The sequence below is a fragment of the Hyperolius riggenbachi genome, chromosome 5 (genome assembly GCF_040937935.1).
Source record: "Hyperolius riggenbachi isolate aHypRig1 chromosome 5, aHypRig1.pri, whole genome shotgun sequence".
NCBI classification, from domain to species: Eukaryota; Metazoa; Chordata; class Amphibia; order Anura; family Hyperoliidae; genus Hyperolius; species Hyperolius riggenbachi.
Window position 1 is genome coordinate 56,767,989 of NC_090650.1, and position 15,195 is coordinate 56,783,183.

At 42.4% G+C, this 15,195-nt stretch overlaps 1 protein-coding gene across 3 annotated transcripts in view; it reads left to right on the top strand.

Annotated features, from left to right (window-relative positions):
- The window catches only part of MKX (mohawk homeobox), a 164,943-nt gene that overhangs the window by 44,056 nt on the left and 105,692 nt on the right, over nt 1-15,195 (top strand). For all 3 annotated transcript variants that reach the window (XM_068235728.1, XM_068235729.1, XM_068235730.1), the window contains exon 3: nt 6,837-6,999. In XM_068235728.1, the coding sequence (XP_068091829.1) occupies nt 6,837-6,999 (163 nt within the window). The remainder of the gene's footprint in view (nt 1-6,836; nt 7,000-15,195) is intronic.

Consider the following 15,195-nt stretch of genomic DNA (forward strand, 5'->3'; position numbering starts at 1 on the left):
CCAGGGCACTATCTGCAAAGAGTTTGTATGTTCTCTCCGTGTCTGCGTGGGTTTCCTCCAGGCACTCCGGTTTCCTCCCACATTCCAAAAACATACAGATAAGTTAATTGGCTCCCCCTAAAATTGGCCCTAGACTACAGTAATTACACTACATAATATAGACATATGGCAATGGTAGGGATTAGATTGTGAGCTCCTTTGAGGGACAGTTAGTGACAAGATATATATATATATACACTGTACAGCGTTGCGTAATATGTTGGCGCTATATAAATACTAAATAATAATAATAATAATAATATGCTCTAGATAGATCAGGTGAAGAAGACCCCTCCTCCATGGCATACAGTCAGTGTCTATGTACTTCGCATTTGGGGGTGGATATTAGTTAAATAGTTCCTCTGTGGAAAATCATTATGCACACCAGATTATCAGATTCCTGTGACATCTCCAAACCTAGTGTGGTAGACAATCTTTTGAACTCAGGTTAGAGGGCTGAAGTCAGGTTTGAGGGCTGGTGTATTGTTGTCAGCTGTTTATTCAGTTACGTGATCAAGTGATTCCCTGAGAATTGTTTTGTAACACAGAACTGCTTATCCATGAAAGCACACCCGAAGTAATGTAGTTTTATACCGATAAAATCCAACAATACTTATTTAATAAGAAGTAGATTTTTTTTCCTTAGTAAAATGCCCTAGAAAATTCTTTTCTCATATGTTGCTGTTGCTTACAGTAGGCATTTAAATGTGGCAGACCTGTCATGTTTTGAAATAGCCCATCTTCTCAAAGAGGATTATTAGTATCTTCCTTATTCTTCACAAAGCACTCCCTTTAAAGGATATGTACAAAGATATCGGTCAGTAGTTGGACTGAGCAACTGCCATTCAGTAACTGTTTTTGAAAATAGAGAAAACCCTGAGAAGCTACCGTGAGAAGATGGACTATTCCAAAACCTGTTAGATCTGTCATATTTGCAATGCCTACTGTAAGTCATAGGAATGCAGGAGAAAAGTGAAAATGTGTACACATGCATTTGAAATTTTAGAATTTAGAAATAGTGGTTCTTTAATATAACCAAGACTTTTCTGTCGATTCTAAAGGTGGAGCCGTAAGCCTCGGAAGGCTTTAACTGAAATGTTTAAACTTTACATAAGACAACGTGTTCTCTGCTCTCTGCTATGGTCTCTGCCATGCTAAGGTGTTAAAATGGAAGCAGCTTCCTGTACTCTGCATCATGTGATGATGTAAACAGTCAGTGATACAGAGCTCCAGAACCCAAAAGCAAGTTGATGGGCATCTATATCTGAACCCTCCACCAGAGGGAGGAAGGATTTGATACTCAGTGATGAGGACTATTATGCTCCTGGGGGCCAATGACAAAGTGAAGGATGAAGTATGAGTGTTAAGATCCCCATTAACGGTACAATTTTTAGCAAACGATCATGTTTTTCGATAAGATCATTTAGATAGAAATGAAAGATCCTATTTAGTCCATCCACACCACTAAACAGTCCAACTTACAATCATATCTAAACCAGTTATGATCATATGTATGGAAAAAAGCTGCCAAGCAGAATGATCATTTTTTTAAACAAACAATCGATAATGCGATCGTTCTCGTTCAATGGGACCCATCATCTTCTTTGTCTTCATGCGTGATCTGAATAATGTAATCAAAACTATGATCGTCCATTAAAAATTTGCGCTGTCAATGAGCACCTTTAGGTGTAGATCAGGAGGTCTGGGGTTAGTTAAACAAAACCTTAATCCCTTATCAACTAATACTACTCTCCTCTGTCCTTAATGTTAACGTAGGAGGTTAGGCATCAAGGAGGTGTTAATGTTAAGAGGGATGTTAAGGTTCGACATGAGGAAAGGGTGATGTTTATAGTAGAAATAAAAGGAAAGAAGTCTTTTGTTAAGGGGGTCCAAAACTACAGACGGAACTTTTGTCTCATAGTCCAGTTAGAATAGATTTGGGAATCGTTTAGCCCATAGTTGCGCTAGCACTCAATCTTGGTGGTCGAAATCAAACACACCTGCTGTTGATTTAGGGTCGGTAAACATGGGCTTCTGGTGGCATTGTTCGGGAAATGCCAAAAGCTTTTCTGCAAACAAGCAGAGAAGCTTTTAGTATCAGTACCCTATTAGTCCCCGGGGGGGAGGGGGGGACATGGAAGCCCCACATGTAGCTGATCCTGGATGCTGCATGTAATGTCAGCCTTTGTACACCTTGTCAATAAGATACCTTCAAAGCTACTAGGGAGCAAGACAATACACTGTGCTGAAAAGTTATTTAAATCAGAAGATGAAAAATTATCTCCTAGGAGAAAACGTAGGAGAAAAAGTGAATTACATATGGGCCAATAAATTGTATGTATAGTATTGGATGATAAATACAGTAGTAGCAGTAGGGTATTGTACCGTGTTAGCCATCAGTAAAAGCAAGAAGTTTTAAATCAGGATGATACCATTTATTGGCTAACTACAAATGAATAAGAATAAACAAGCTTTCGGCCTTGCAGCCTTCAAGGCTGCAAGGTCGAAAGCTTGTTTATTCTTATTCATTTGTAGTTAGCCAATAAATGGTATCATCCTGATTTAAAACTTCTTGCTAAATACAGTAGAACATTAGTAGTATAGAAAAGAGTCTCTTATTTTTATTTTCGGTTTTATAGCTTTATTTTTAAGATTACATCAAACTGTCACTGCTGCTGTTTAGAATCCACACTCTGCTTTGTTTAGCTGAAAAGGATACATAACTAATGACCCTTTGAACTTCCCTGCTGTCAAATCTCATTAGAATCCTTATCTTGCTGTTTCTTAGCTCTTTTGGCTTCTATTTAATGTTGAGGAAACTTGACTGAATTCACAAGCTGTCGACAAGCTCTTTTGCATAGATAACAGAATTTTTTTTCAACTTTTGCTGTACTGGAAAACAGCGAGGGGCTCTTGATACTGTCTTTGTAGGGATAGTACTACATGTGTATATGTTTATCTCATCATGTCACAACCAGTGATGAGTGAAAATGCAGACATTCTTTTTGCATGAATTTTTGCAAAAATAATGTTAATTTCGACTTTCAAGCGAAAATTCCATCAAAAATAGTTTTGTAATAAGTTTGTGATTTTTCCCGAATTTTCATGCTAAAGTAAGCAATTTCATGCTTTTTATAGATTTTTGCAGTAAAAATAACTAATTCTCACGATTTTTTCGCCACATTGCAAAAATACAAATATTTTCTTCAAACCGAAAATAGCTTTTTCGATGCAAAAATGACTTTGGAAAAAATTTGCAAGCAATACTGGTTACAACATTTTGCCCTCCCCCCCATTTCTGCTTACATCTCTGTCACACTGGAAAGCAGGTGAAACATTTGCACACTGGACCCCTTGAGTGTGAAGCCACACTTCTGTAGAAGGGAATATTTTTCTGAGTTTTTTCAGAAAATTTTCTATTTTTATATCCTAATAGTTTGAAGGGGGTTTGCATTGTTAATCTGTAATATTTGAGTCCTACCAGAGAAAAGCACTTTACAGAGGTTAGCTCATTCCATAATATTTAGAGACTGAAGTTATGGAAAAGTTCTGTTTAGAGAATAGTTTTACTGAGAAGGGGAATGGTCATTACGCTAATTTATAGGACTGCGTTAGTTAACCCCCGCAGTGCTGGGCTCCAGTCTAGCCAGTAAAACAAGCTGACTTGGTAATTTGTCCTCAAATCAGCCTTTGGCTCCCAGCTAAAAAAAAATTCAGACATCCTGCCCTACAGCTCTCTGTGGTTTTCAGTAATGAGGGTTTAATCAGGGCCAGTTATAAGTTAATGAGGTGTGTGATTGGCTGTCATATCTACATAAATTAGTTAACATCAGCCAAGCCCTTAATGAATTAAATGGAGCTATTCGGTCTGTTGAAATGGTAATTTGTAACACATCTGTTTGACTGAAGACATCATACATCATTACACATCATTGCATCTAAGAACACTGGCTGAGGAAGAATGGATTCTCTTGATTGCAAATCTTTATTGTCAACAGATTTTCAGACTTGCAGTTGTGGTTGTTGTTATCATTAGCTTGCATCTGCAGAGCAACCACAGGTTGACAGCTTTGTACTGTGAACAAGTAGTAATTAAAGAGGAACATCAGCCTAAACAAACATACTGTCATTAAGTTACATTAGTTATGTTAATTAAAATAGATAGGTAATATAATCTCTTACCCACCCTGTTTTAAAAGAGCAGGCAAATGTTTGATTTCATGAGGGCAGCCATCTTTTTGGTTGAAAGGAGGTGACAGGGAGCATGGGACACAGTTCCAACTGTCCTTTGTGCTGATCACCCCTCCCAGTTGCTAGGCAACGTGAATAACAACATAGGAAATCCCATCATGCTTTGCACAGCATCAGGGAAAAAAAGCCCGGGTAGTTTTCTTTGATGGGTGGAGCTTAGCTAGAAATGCAGCTAAAAATGATTCCTTGGTAAGAAAAAAGAAGTTCTAATGCTGTGAAACTGTTAAAGAAACACCAAGCCTTTTTCAGTTTTGCTGAGTAGATTTTTAGTCCGGAGGTTCACTTTAAACAAACGAGGCTGAAAAAGAGATAGATAGTGGCTAATATATATATATACACATAAGACTGAGCAACATCCCTGATATAAGTCCTGCTTGTATACAAGATGCAATATCCTGAGGTAAATATCAACACTTATCAAATGTCCTTTTATCCAGCTTTTCAGTGGAGTAATAGCTTGCTAGTAGCCTTGATATACTTGATATATAATCACCGCCCCCACACCCATGTGACTGGACACTCACCCTTATCCAATGACCCCCTGTTAAGATGGGTCAAAAGCGCTTCTGGGATACTCTCAGGCGATCCCCAGCCTATCACGATCCACTTTTCGCTTATACAGCAGTATGTTCACAGAGATTGCACCTCAAAGTAAAGCGCAAGGCTTCCCATAGCGTAAAAACTTTTCAGTGTATTAAAAATTAAATTAAAATTGCTCACTCACATGTTCCATGATGTCAAACAGGCATAGAGTTTTTATTGGGCTCTCCCCCATGCGGTGGCCACCGGCTGGGCATAAACGAATACTCGTCCCCCCAGTTCCCCCACTCGACCGCTGCACGCCTGGCTGCCACTTCCTCAAACACAGCCCCTCCTGACTAGTTTCGTCATCGATATGACTCATCATAAGATAGTGGATAATGCTCTCGCTTTGCAGTGCTGGGACCCGGTTCAAATCTCAGCTAGGCCACTATCTGCACGGAGTTTGTATTTTCTCCCTATGCCTGTGTGCGTTTTCTCCGGGCACCTCAGTTTCCTCCCAAATCCCTAAAACATACAGATAAGTTAATTGACCCTAGGCTGCGATATGTACACTACACGATACATACATAGACATATGACTATGGTAGGGATTAGATTGTGAGCCCCTCTGAGGGACAGTTAAGTGACAAGACAATATACTCTATACAGCGCTGCAGAAGATGTCAGCGCTATATGAATACTAAATAATAATAATAGATAGATAGATGCCCATCATTGATACAATTTTCATTGTACAATCTTACCAAATCTGTGTAGTAGAGGGGTAAACTGAGTGAATATATTTTGAATGAAAAATGGTGCCTGTACCATTTTGGGGGCGATTTTGCTCTATTGGAAGGTAAAGTAAGAGTGCTAAACGCTCACAAAATCAATTTGTGCGGCGATTGCGGTCACGATTTTAAGAATAAATAGGTTGTATTTATCCTTTTCCGGGTCAAAGAGTTCACTTCCTGTCTTGCATCAGGGAGTGAATTAAAAAATCGCTCTGCAAATGCGCTTTTAAAAAAAAAAAATCATGAACAAAATTGCAAAACGCTTGCGTTTGCGATTTCGATTTTAGATGTGAACAAGGCCTTACAGTGTATGCTTCCTCTATTAGATAGGTGGAAAGCACAAATAACATGGGGGAGGGGGGTTGGGGCTGGTAGTGAAGCACAGGAGCGATGTTACACAGCGGGCTGGGTACGTGGGGCAAACAAAGCTCGTGGCCGACACTTGGACAAATCGTTTGCTGGCCCGAGTGGCTAAGGGGTCTGCTGTACACACACTGGATTCTCAGCAGAGGAGGTCGTTATCGGCCCCCTAGGCAGAGTTTCATCTAGAGTGTGTATGAAGCTTTAGTTATGAAGGCTTTGATGAGATCTGATTGGTTATTGAAGGTGACTAGGTGAAAAGGGGGTAAATGATTGATAGTAAATAAGTATTAATTACTTACCTTAAAGGCGCCCTGAATCCAGACCGTCTACCAGACAGGCGCGTAACCTGACCTGAGGAAGTGGCTTATGCCGTGAAACGTGTTGTCTTAAGTGCTCAATACAATGTTGTTGTCTTTTTACTAAACTCACTGTGAGTCTCGGTTAAAGGTAGGACCTAAACTTCCTTCCCTTGTACTGACAACATCGATATCTAATCTAATTACTTACCACATCTCTTATTGTGTTCCTAGCTATGGATGAATAGTATGATATATAACAATATGGTAATATTAATATAATATTAACTAATAAAATGATAGGTAACTAAATGGAAAAATAGATATTGTAGATAGATAGAGAGATAGACAGACAAATAGGTATACAGAAAGATAGCTAGTTAGACAGATAGGCAGACCGACAGGTAGTTGAATGAATGGTAGATGAATGAATGGAAAGATACCAGCGCGGAAACAGTGGCAGTTACATATCAGTATTTTACAGACTAACTCAGTTTTGCAAGTATGTTGCACTTTGGAGTATGCTATAAAGCACCAATGTGAATTAATCACGTTTTTTTCTGTCCTATAGCAGCTCGAGAGGAGCCAGCGGTAAAGTGAGGCACAAACGGCAGGCGCTGCAGGACATGGCACGACCACTGAAGCAGTGGCTATATAAGCATCGAGATAACCCATATCCAACCAAGACTGAGAAGATCCTCCTGGCACTCGGTTCTCAGATGACTCTGGTTCAGGTAAATGCTGTATGATGTGTGATGATTCCTGGTAGATTGTCTAAATACACACTCGGTACAAAATAAGAAGAGGCCAAATCCTAGCCATGCTATACATAGACTCTCGGTAGTGAAAAAAAGGTCAGGATACAGATATACTATAGAGAATCGCAAAAGAAGAGGTCACATGACAGCCATACTGTAGACTTCTGGTAGTGAAGAAGAGGTCACATGACAGATTTAGTATAGAATCTGTCGTGAAGATAAGGTCAAGGGTTTCATAAAGACTCTCTGTACTGGAGAAGAGGTAACATGACGTCCATACCATAGACTCCCTGATAATGAAGAAGTAACATGACAGCCATACTATATACTGTGAGTAATAAAGAAGAGGCCACATGACAACTATATACTATAGACTCTTATCAGTGAAGAAAAGGTGACATGACAGATATACTATAGACCTTCTGTAGTGAAGAAGGGGCAACATGATATTCATACCATAGACTCCCCAGTAATGAAGGAAACGTCATGTGACAGCCATACTGTAGACTCTCAGAAGTAAAAAAGAAATCAATAGATGAGAGCAGACTTGCCTAGAAGCTACGAACGGACTAATGTGAACAGATCCTTTTACTTTGAATAGGATCTGTTCGCATCCGTTGGGATCCGTTCTGGTCAGTTCTAATCAACTGAATTTTTTTACTTACAGTGTGAACTGAGCCTTTGACCATCAGGAACTTACAGTGCATGTTTTTTAAGATGGTTGCAGAGTGTGTTGATGTAGTCACCTCTTCCTCTAGGCTCACTTCTGTGTGGCTTCTAGATGACAAGGAGGTTCTACTATCCATTACTTAGCTCGGTACCATGTCAGTCAATAAATATGCTCAGAGATGGAGAAGGCTAGCATGACTATCTATAAGTTTAGATGCAGTGAAGGTCTTCCACCTACCTCTAGACCAGGCATGGGCAAACTTGGCCCTCCAGCTGTTAAGGAGCTACAAGTCCCATAATGCATTGCAGGAGTCTTACAGCCACAGTCATGACTCATAAAGGCAAATGCATTGTGGGACTTGTAGTTCTTTAACAGCTGGAGGGCCAAGTTTGCCCATGCCTGCTCTAGACCTGCACATTGCTTTATCTTCAGAATTCTCTAAAGGTGCCCATACATCTAGCGATGATGGGCAGATTCAAATCTCTCTGATCGAATCTTGAGTAGAGAGAGATCTGTTGGCTGCCCATAGGCCGCAGGCCGATTCCTGATTGATTCCAGCATAAAATCTCTTGGGAATTGACCCATTCTGCCACATCTGCCGCCTCGCCGCTGCCTCCCTAGTGTATAAATGTACCTCCTGTGTGTGCATTTATACATTAGCTGTCCTGTGTCGCCCACCATGCAGTGCCCATCTGTCTCCGGGATCCCACTGCTCCATTGGCGCCAGGGCCGTTTCTTGGGCAGTGCGGGCAGGGCGACCGCACTGGGCGCAGACCAGCAAGTAGATGAAGGGGGGCGCAGGCAGAAGGACATTAACGCTAGGGAGCTGGTGACGCACGGTGCAGCCAAATGGAAAAAGAAAGAAGATTACCAATGCGATTAACTTCTTTGACTCCTCCTAGGCTGCCTGCGTCAAACTTCAAGTTGTCATCACGTCACCACCGCGTGATGACACCTGATGTCTTGTAGCGGTACTGCAGGTTGTGAGTGTGTGGCAGCCATGGAGGAGTCAGCTTTCCGGGCTCTCCTCGCCTGGGTGTTTTCCTGCTTCCTCCTGGGTGAGCGGCTGATCACTAGAAAGTAGGCAAATCTACTTGTGACCTGTGGCTGTGTTTCTGTTCCTAAAGAGTAAGGGTTCCCGAGTCCATGGGGTGGGGGGAAGGGGGCGCAATTTTTACACCCTCGCCCTGGGTGCAATTTAGCCTAGAAACTGCCCTGATTGGCGCTATACAAGCCACGTGCTATATGCCAGCAGCGTGTATTGCTGTAATGGAGCAGCAGAATTCCGGAGACGGATGGGTACTGCGCGGTGGGCGACCCTGCACAGATAATGTGTAAATGCACACACGGGGAGTACATTTATACACTAGGGGTTTCTTTGCCTTTTTCCTTCATTCTGATATCTCTTGCGGTTACCGCCGTGCACCCGATCGTCCCGACCAAAACATGCAACCAATTTCGGGCTGATATTGGTCGCATTGTCGATTGGGCATGCTCTTGGCAGCACTGATTTTCATAATTATTGATGGTTGATTGGCCACCAAGTCAAGAGATGTATGGCCACCTTAATTCTGTATCTCTCACATAATAGTTAATCTTTCAGTATGAAAAGGAGTTTTTTCTTCTCCAAAAATTTCACTTTTGAACTTCTCTTAGGTTGTGCAAAGGAAGCCTTTAAGTTCAACATTTTCTGTGCCTGTGAATACCTTAAAACTTGGCCGTGTTTGGTGTTGTCTCATAATGAGTAGATTAAGCAAGGACTCAAGATAGCCTTCTTAAGTGATCTGATTTTGGATATTTGAACACAACGTAGCTACTCTGGAGCCAAAAGAGACAAAGGAGATGCAGGGCGCTCTGAGATTTGGCACTGATCTGTTGGCAAAAGCGTGGGAGCAGGTGTTACTGATGAGCCAAATTTTCATTACGGGGATAGTCTTTGCCGTAGTAACTTTAGCTTTGACCTTTGTAGAGTAAATGAGTTTGGCTCTCGGCCACAACCTGCTTGATAGTTTTGTTCTTCCTGCAGCAAAATCCTTCACAAAAGTTTTTCATAAACTGTTCCCACATGTTGTTTGAAGAAGCAGAGTTGTGTCTATAGAAGAGTCAGGTGCTGTAGGGGACAGGCAGAGCCTAGACTACACCCAGCATTGTGTAATCCTTTACATTTGGTAGAAATCAAGCATAGTTTGAGTATTCTCTGTCTCCTTGGTGTACCGTTTTTGAGCTGACCTGATGAGGTGTAATGGCTTGCTCCTGGAAACGCGTCTACAAAATCCTCTTGTTAGAACAGTAAGCCTTTTTCCCCCTCCTCTCAGCCTAAATGAATATAATGATACAGCATTAGAAGAGCACAGAAGGATCCACTTACTGTTCCCCAAGAATCAGCCGATGTCTGCTACCTGCATTGAAAGTTCAGGAGGTTGGCTAAGCGTTCCACATCTGTTGCCCTTGGAAAACCAGATCGCTGTTCAGTGGCGGCCCATGGGAGGGTATCGCATTGTTCTGCAGCTGCTCAGGATGGCCTTTAGTCTTGTTAGCTACAGCTTTGGATTAATACTGTGCATGCTCCTACATGGATGGATATGTTCAAGAAATGCTTCAGATGTAACCATTACTTGTATTAATCAGTTCTGGGCCCATATGCACTTTTTCTCTCAAGTTTTTTCCTAGGAGATAATTTTTCAACTTCGATTTCAAATAACTTTTCAGCACTTTTGAACAAAAAAATACCAAAAAGTAGACGAAAAAGTACTATGAAAATTATTTTGAGTATGTTCTTGCTTTGTGGTGTCTTAAAAGGCATTATATTGGCAAGTTTAAAAATATCACCTAGGAGAAAACTCAGGAGAAAAACTTAATTGCAAATGGGCCAACTTGTCAGCATTCTTCAACTGAAAAAGTACCAAAAAGAAGGTGAAAAAGTGATGTCAAGATTATTCCTTATATTCCCTATTATTATTATTTTACTGCTTGCTGGTAGCTTAAAATGCTTTATATTGATAAGATATGAAAATATCACCTAGGAGAAATAGTGAATTGAACAAGGGCCCTAGTTGGGTGTACATTCGTTTTTGCCGCCCGGACACTTTGGCGCAGGGTGAGCGGAATGACAGCTCACGCTGCTGCTGCCGCTGAAATTCTGGGCGGCATTAAAGAGGATCTGTAATGATAAAAAATGCACCTGGAGGTACTCACCTTGGGAGGGGGAAGCCTCTGGATCCTATCAAAGCTTTTCATGTCCTCCTCTGTCCCATGGCGGCAGCGATAGAGTTCCCCTAATGGTGGGGATGTAAATATTTACCTTCCCGGCTCCAGTGCAGGCACAGTAGAGCGGACCGGATGAGATCGGCTATTTCCACCTATTTCCAAGCAGAGAGCCGCAACATCGCCCCCCGCTGGAACATTGAAAGGTAAATATTGCACAGCCTGACAAATTGTTGGCTGTGCATTCAGTGGGCTGCAGCGTGACCGCCGTGGGATGGGAGTCATCTCGATAGGATCCAGAGGCTTCCCCCTACCGAGGGGAGTACCCTCCAGGGGAACTTTTTTCATTACAGACTTTTTTTAATTACTTTTCCCCTTCCGAGTCGTAGCAACTCGGAGGGAGAAGTAATTTGGGGTCCGGCGTGTGCCGGACATTCTGAATGTATGAGAAGTATGCGTGTGTGCAAGTGTGTGTGTCTGTGCCACTCACTACCCACAAGCAACCCGCTGCTTGTCCTAGGAGGTGGCTTTTGTTTTGGTCACTTATGTCACATTTCGGTCAGACATCATATATACTGGTAGTATCTACCGGTAAATACTGTATGATATACAACCATCTACTGCATTATCCTGAATTTCTATTGCCATATTAAAGAGAACCCGAGGTGGGTTTGAAGAATATTATCTGCATACAGAGGCTGGATCTGCCTATACAGCCCAGCCTCTGTTGCTATCCCAAACCCCCCTAAGGTCCCCCTGCACTCTGCAATCCCTCCATAAATCACAGCCACGCTGCTGACAAACAGCTTGTCAGAGCTGGCTGTGTTTATCTCTATAGTGTCAGTCTGCTGCTCTCCCCGCCTCCTGCAGAACTCCAGTCCCCGCCTGCATCCCTACCCTCCCTGCTGATTGGAGGGAAGGGACGGGGGCAGGGACCGGAGCTATGCAGGAGGCGGGGGAGTAGCTGAGACTGACACTACAGATGTAAATACAGCCTCACAGCATGGCTGTGATTTATGAGGGATTGCAGAGTGCAGGGGGACCTTAGTGGGGTTTGGGATAGCAACAGAGGCTGGGCTGTATAGGCAGATCCAGCCTCTGTATGCAGATAACATTCTTTAAACTCACCTCGGGTTCTCTTTAAGGTTATATTTTGATTTTGCCTTGTGTCTCTATGTCTCATCAGAGGCGTAGGGCAAAGGGGGACATGTGTCCCCAGGCGCAGCACTGTGGGGGCGCTTAGTACAGCCGCTGCACCCCCACGTGCACGAGAGCCGGCGTGCTGGCTGCCTGAAGTGCCTCTGATTCTCTTCCTCCCTCTGCAGAGGAGTGCAGAAACGTTAAGAGCAGCAGAAAAAGGGGAGCACATGTAACTACATAAACAGCACATGTGGCTATCTAAAGGGGGAACATCTAGCTATTTAAAGGTGGCACATCTGGCTATCTAAATGGAGGAAGGAGGCACATCTGTCTATCTATGGGAGGAAGGGGGCACATGTGGCTATCTAAACAGCATTTGTACATCTGTCTCCACTCATGACCATGCCCACATTCTGATGCGTGTCTGTTTTGTCCTGGGGGAGGGTCAAAAACGTTGCCCCGGGCGCTGAAAACCCTAGCTACACCTCTGTACATTCTAGGGGGGAAGCAAGAATTTTTTATTCAGGATGATACCATTTATTGGCTAACTAAACAGAATAGTGGTATCATCCTGATTCAAAACGTATTGCTTTTACTGATAGCTAACACGATACAATACTCTACTGCTACTACTATTCTAGAGGGGGGTGAAATGACTTGGCGACTCTCACTTGAATAATTTTTTTCTGCAACAACAGGATTCACTTCTTCCATCCAGTGTCAGGACCTCGTGGCCCTAACTGGTGGCCCTAATTAACAACCTCCAAACGTCCCGCTCTCTTACAGAATCCTTCATGCGCCAACGTAACATTTAATAATGGATCAATTGGCGTCTACAGCAGCGTGAGGCCATAAAAAAAAGTATAATTCAGACATCTCTGTTAGAGGGGATTGTTCTCCAGTGGAAAATGAGAGATGGTTTTATGGGCCCTGTGTCTAGTGTTACCTAACAGCATCTCGTAGCGAGGCGCGTATAATTCAGCCCGTTGGCAGACCGTTCCATTTTTTCTCTCGACACATGTGGACATGTTAAATCCCAAAGCTGTCGCACAGCTAATCCCTAATACGTGACCTTTTCCAGCGAATGGTTTTGCAGCATATAAAACAAGGCAACACCGTGAAATAGCGAGTCTGATAATTACACATACAGCATAATGCCGGTTTGTTTCACCTTCTCCTTATTAAAAAAAAAAATAAAAAAAAATGGGCTGTAGAAGTGATGTCCTAATTTTGGGCAACCTGACAAAATTAAGGAAGGGAACTGCTGGTTGCTGCAAGTACCGTATTACAAGGTATCTGTTTTCTTTTTCCTAACCTTAAAAAAAACCTAAAAAAAAAGCTTGGTTCCACAAAAAAACATAGTTTAGATTGAATAAAAAGAGGTTTATACTTTTTGGGGGATATATATCACCAGATATGTTCGTCGATTTCGTTATAATACAAGGAGGCAAGGTCTAAAGAGAATAGTAGTAGTCTTTAAAGTAAACTTAGGTGAGAGTGATATGGAGGCTGCCATATTTATTTCCTTGCAAACAAGTTGCCTGGCTTTCCTGCTGATCTTCTGGCACAAGTAATGTCTCAGTCACAACCCTGAAAAAAGCATGTTGTTAAGAGCACCTGATCTGAATGCTTGGTCAGGGCCCATGGCTAAAAGAATTAGATACACAGCATCAGGGCTGTGGAGTCGAGGAGTTTGGCGCAATTTTCGGGTATCTGGAGTCAGAGTTGGCAGTTTCATAAACTGAGGAGTCGGATGATTTTTGTACCAACTTCACAGCCCTGGTAAGTGTTAGACTAAGGAGTTGGAGTTGGAGCAATTTTGGGTACCTGGAATCGGAGTCGGTGGTTTCATAAACTGAAGAGTCGGAGGATTTTTGTACCGACTCCACAGCCCTGCACCGCATCAGCCAGGCAACTTGCATTGCTTAAATGGAAATACTGTATATATAGGTTGTTATTCACTAAACAATATTGGTTAATATTGGTCTTTCTGTGGATGTGCCTCATTCATATTAGAAATGTTATTGACAATTTCTCCTCTGAATCCAGGTAGATCCAACTTGGTTGCTAGTGCACAAACCTCTTGTGTAAAATGTAAAATACATACACAGAAGATAACATATATCCCAGAGTAGAATGCACAAATAATTATGTTTCCCATGTTGCTGTCACCTATAGCAGTAAGTTTTTCTTTTATTCTTTACAAAAACACTCCCTGGCAGGGATCTATACAGAGATACCGGCTGGCCTCCCTACATAAAGCTTACACACTGTATTGGTAGTTGGACTGAACAAAAGCCGTTCGGTAAGTGCTTTTAAAAATAAAGTAAACCTAGAGAAGCCCCCATGAGGAGATGGACTACTCCAAAACCAGTCAGATTTTTACTTTTTAAGGGTCCTTTTCCACTGCAAAATGTTTTTGACCTATTTTGATGTGCATTTTTTATGCGTTTGCATTTCCGTTTTTCTGATCTACAAGTGTTGTCTTGATTTTTGAAAATACACTGTAGATAATAGTGGTTAAATCAATACATAACACATTTCCATGCGTTTTTAATGCGTTCCTATACTTAACATTGAAACGCAAAACGCATAATAATCGCACAGACATGCGCTTGCGTTTTTAAAAAAAATCGGAACGCAGCAGTGGAAAAGGCCACCCAAGATTCTTATTTTAAACAGGCTGCACTTAAAGGGATACTGTAGGGGGGTCAGGGAAAAATGAGTTGAACTTACCCGGGGCTTCTAACGGTCCCCCGCAGACATCCTGTGTTGGCGCAGCCACTCACCGATGCTCCGGCCCCGCCTCCGGTTCACTTCTGGAATTTCAGACTTTAAAGTCTGAAAACCACTGCGCCTGCGTTGCCGTGTCCTCGCTTCAGCTGATGTCACCAGGAGCGCACAGCACAGGCCCAGTATGGTCTGTGTCTGCGCAGTACACTCCTGGTGACATCAACGGGAGCGAGGACACGGGCATGCAGGCGCAGTGGTTTTCTGACTTAAAAGTCAGAAATTCCAGAAGTGAACTGGAGGCGGGGCCGGAGCATCGGTGAGTGGATGCGCCAACACAGGATGTCTGCGGGGGACCATTAGAAGCCCCGGGTAAGTTCAACTCATTTTCCCCCGACCCCCCTACAGTATCCCTTTAAGAATCAGCA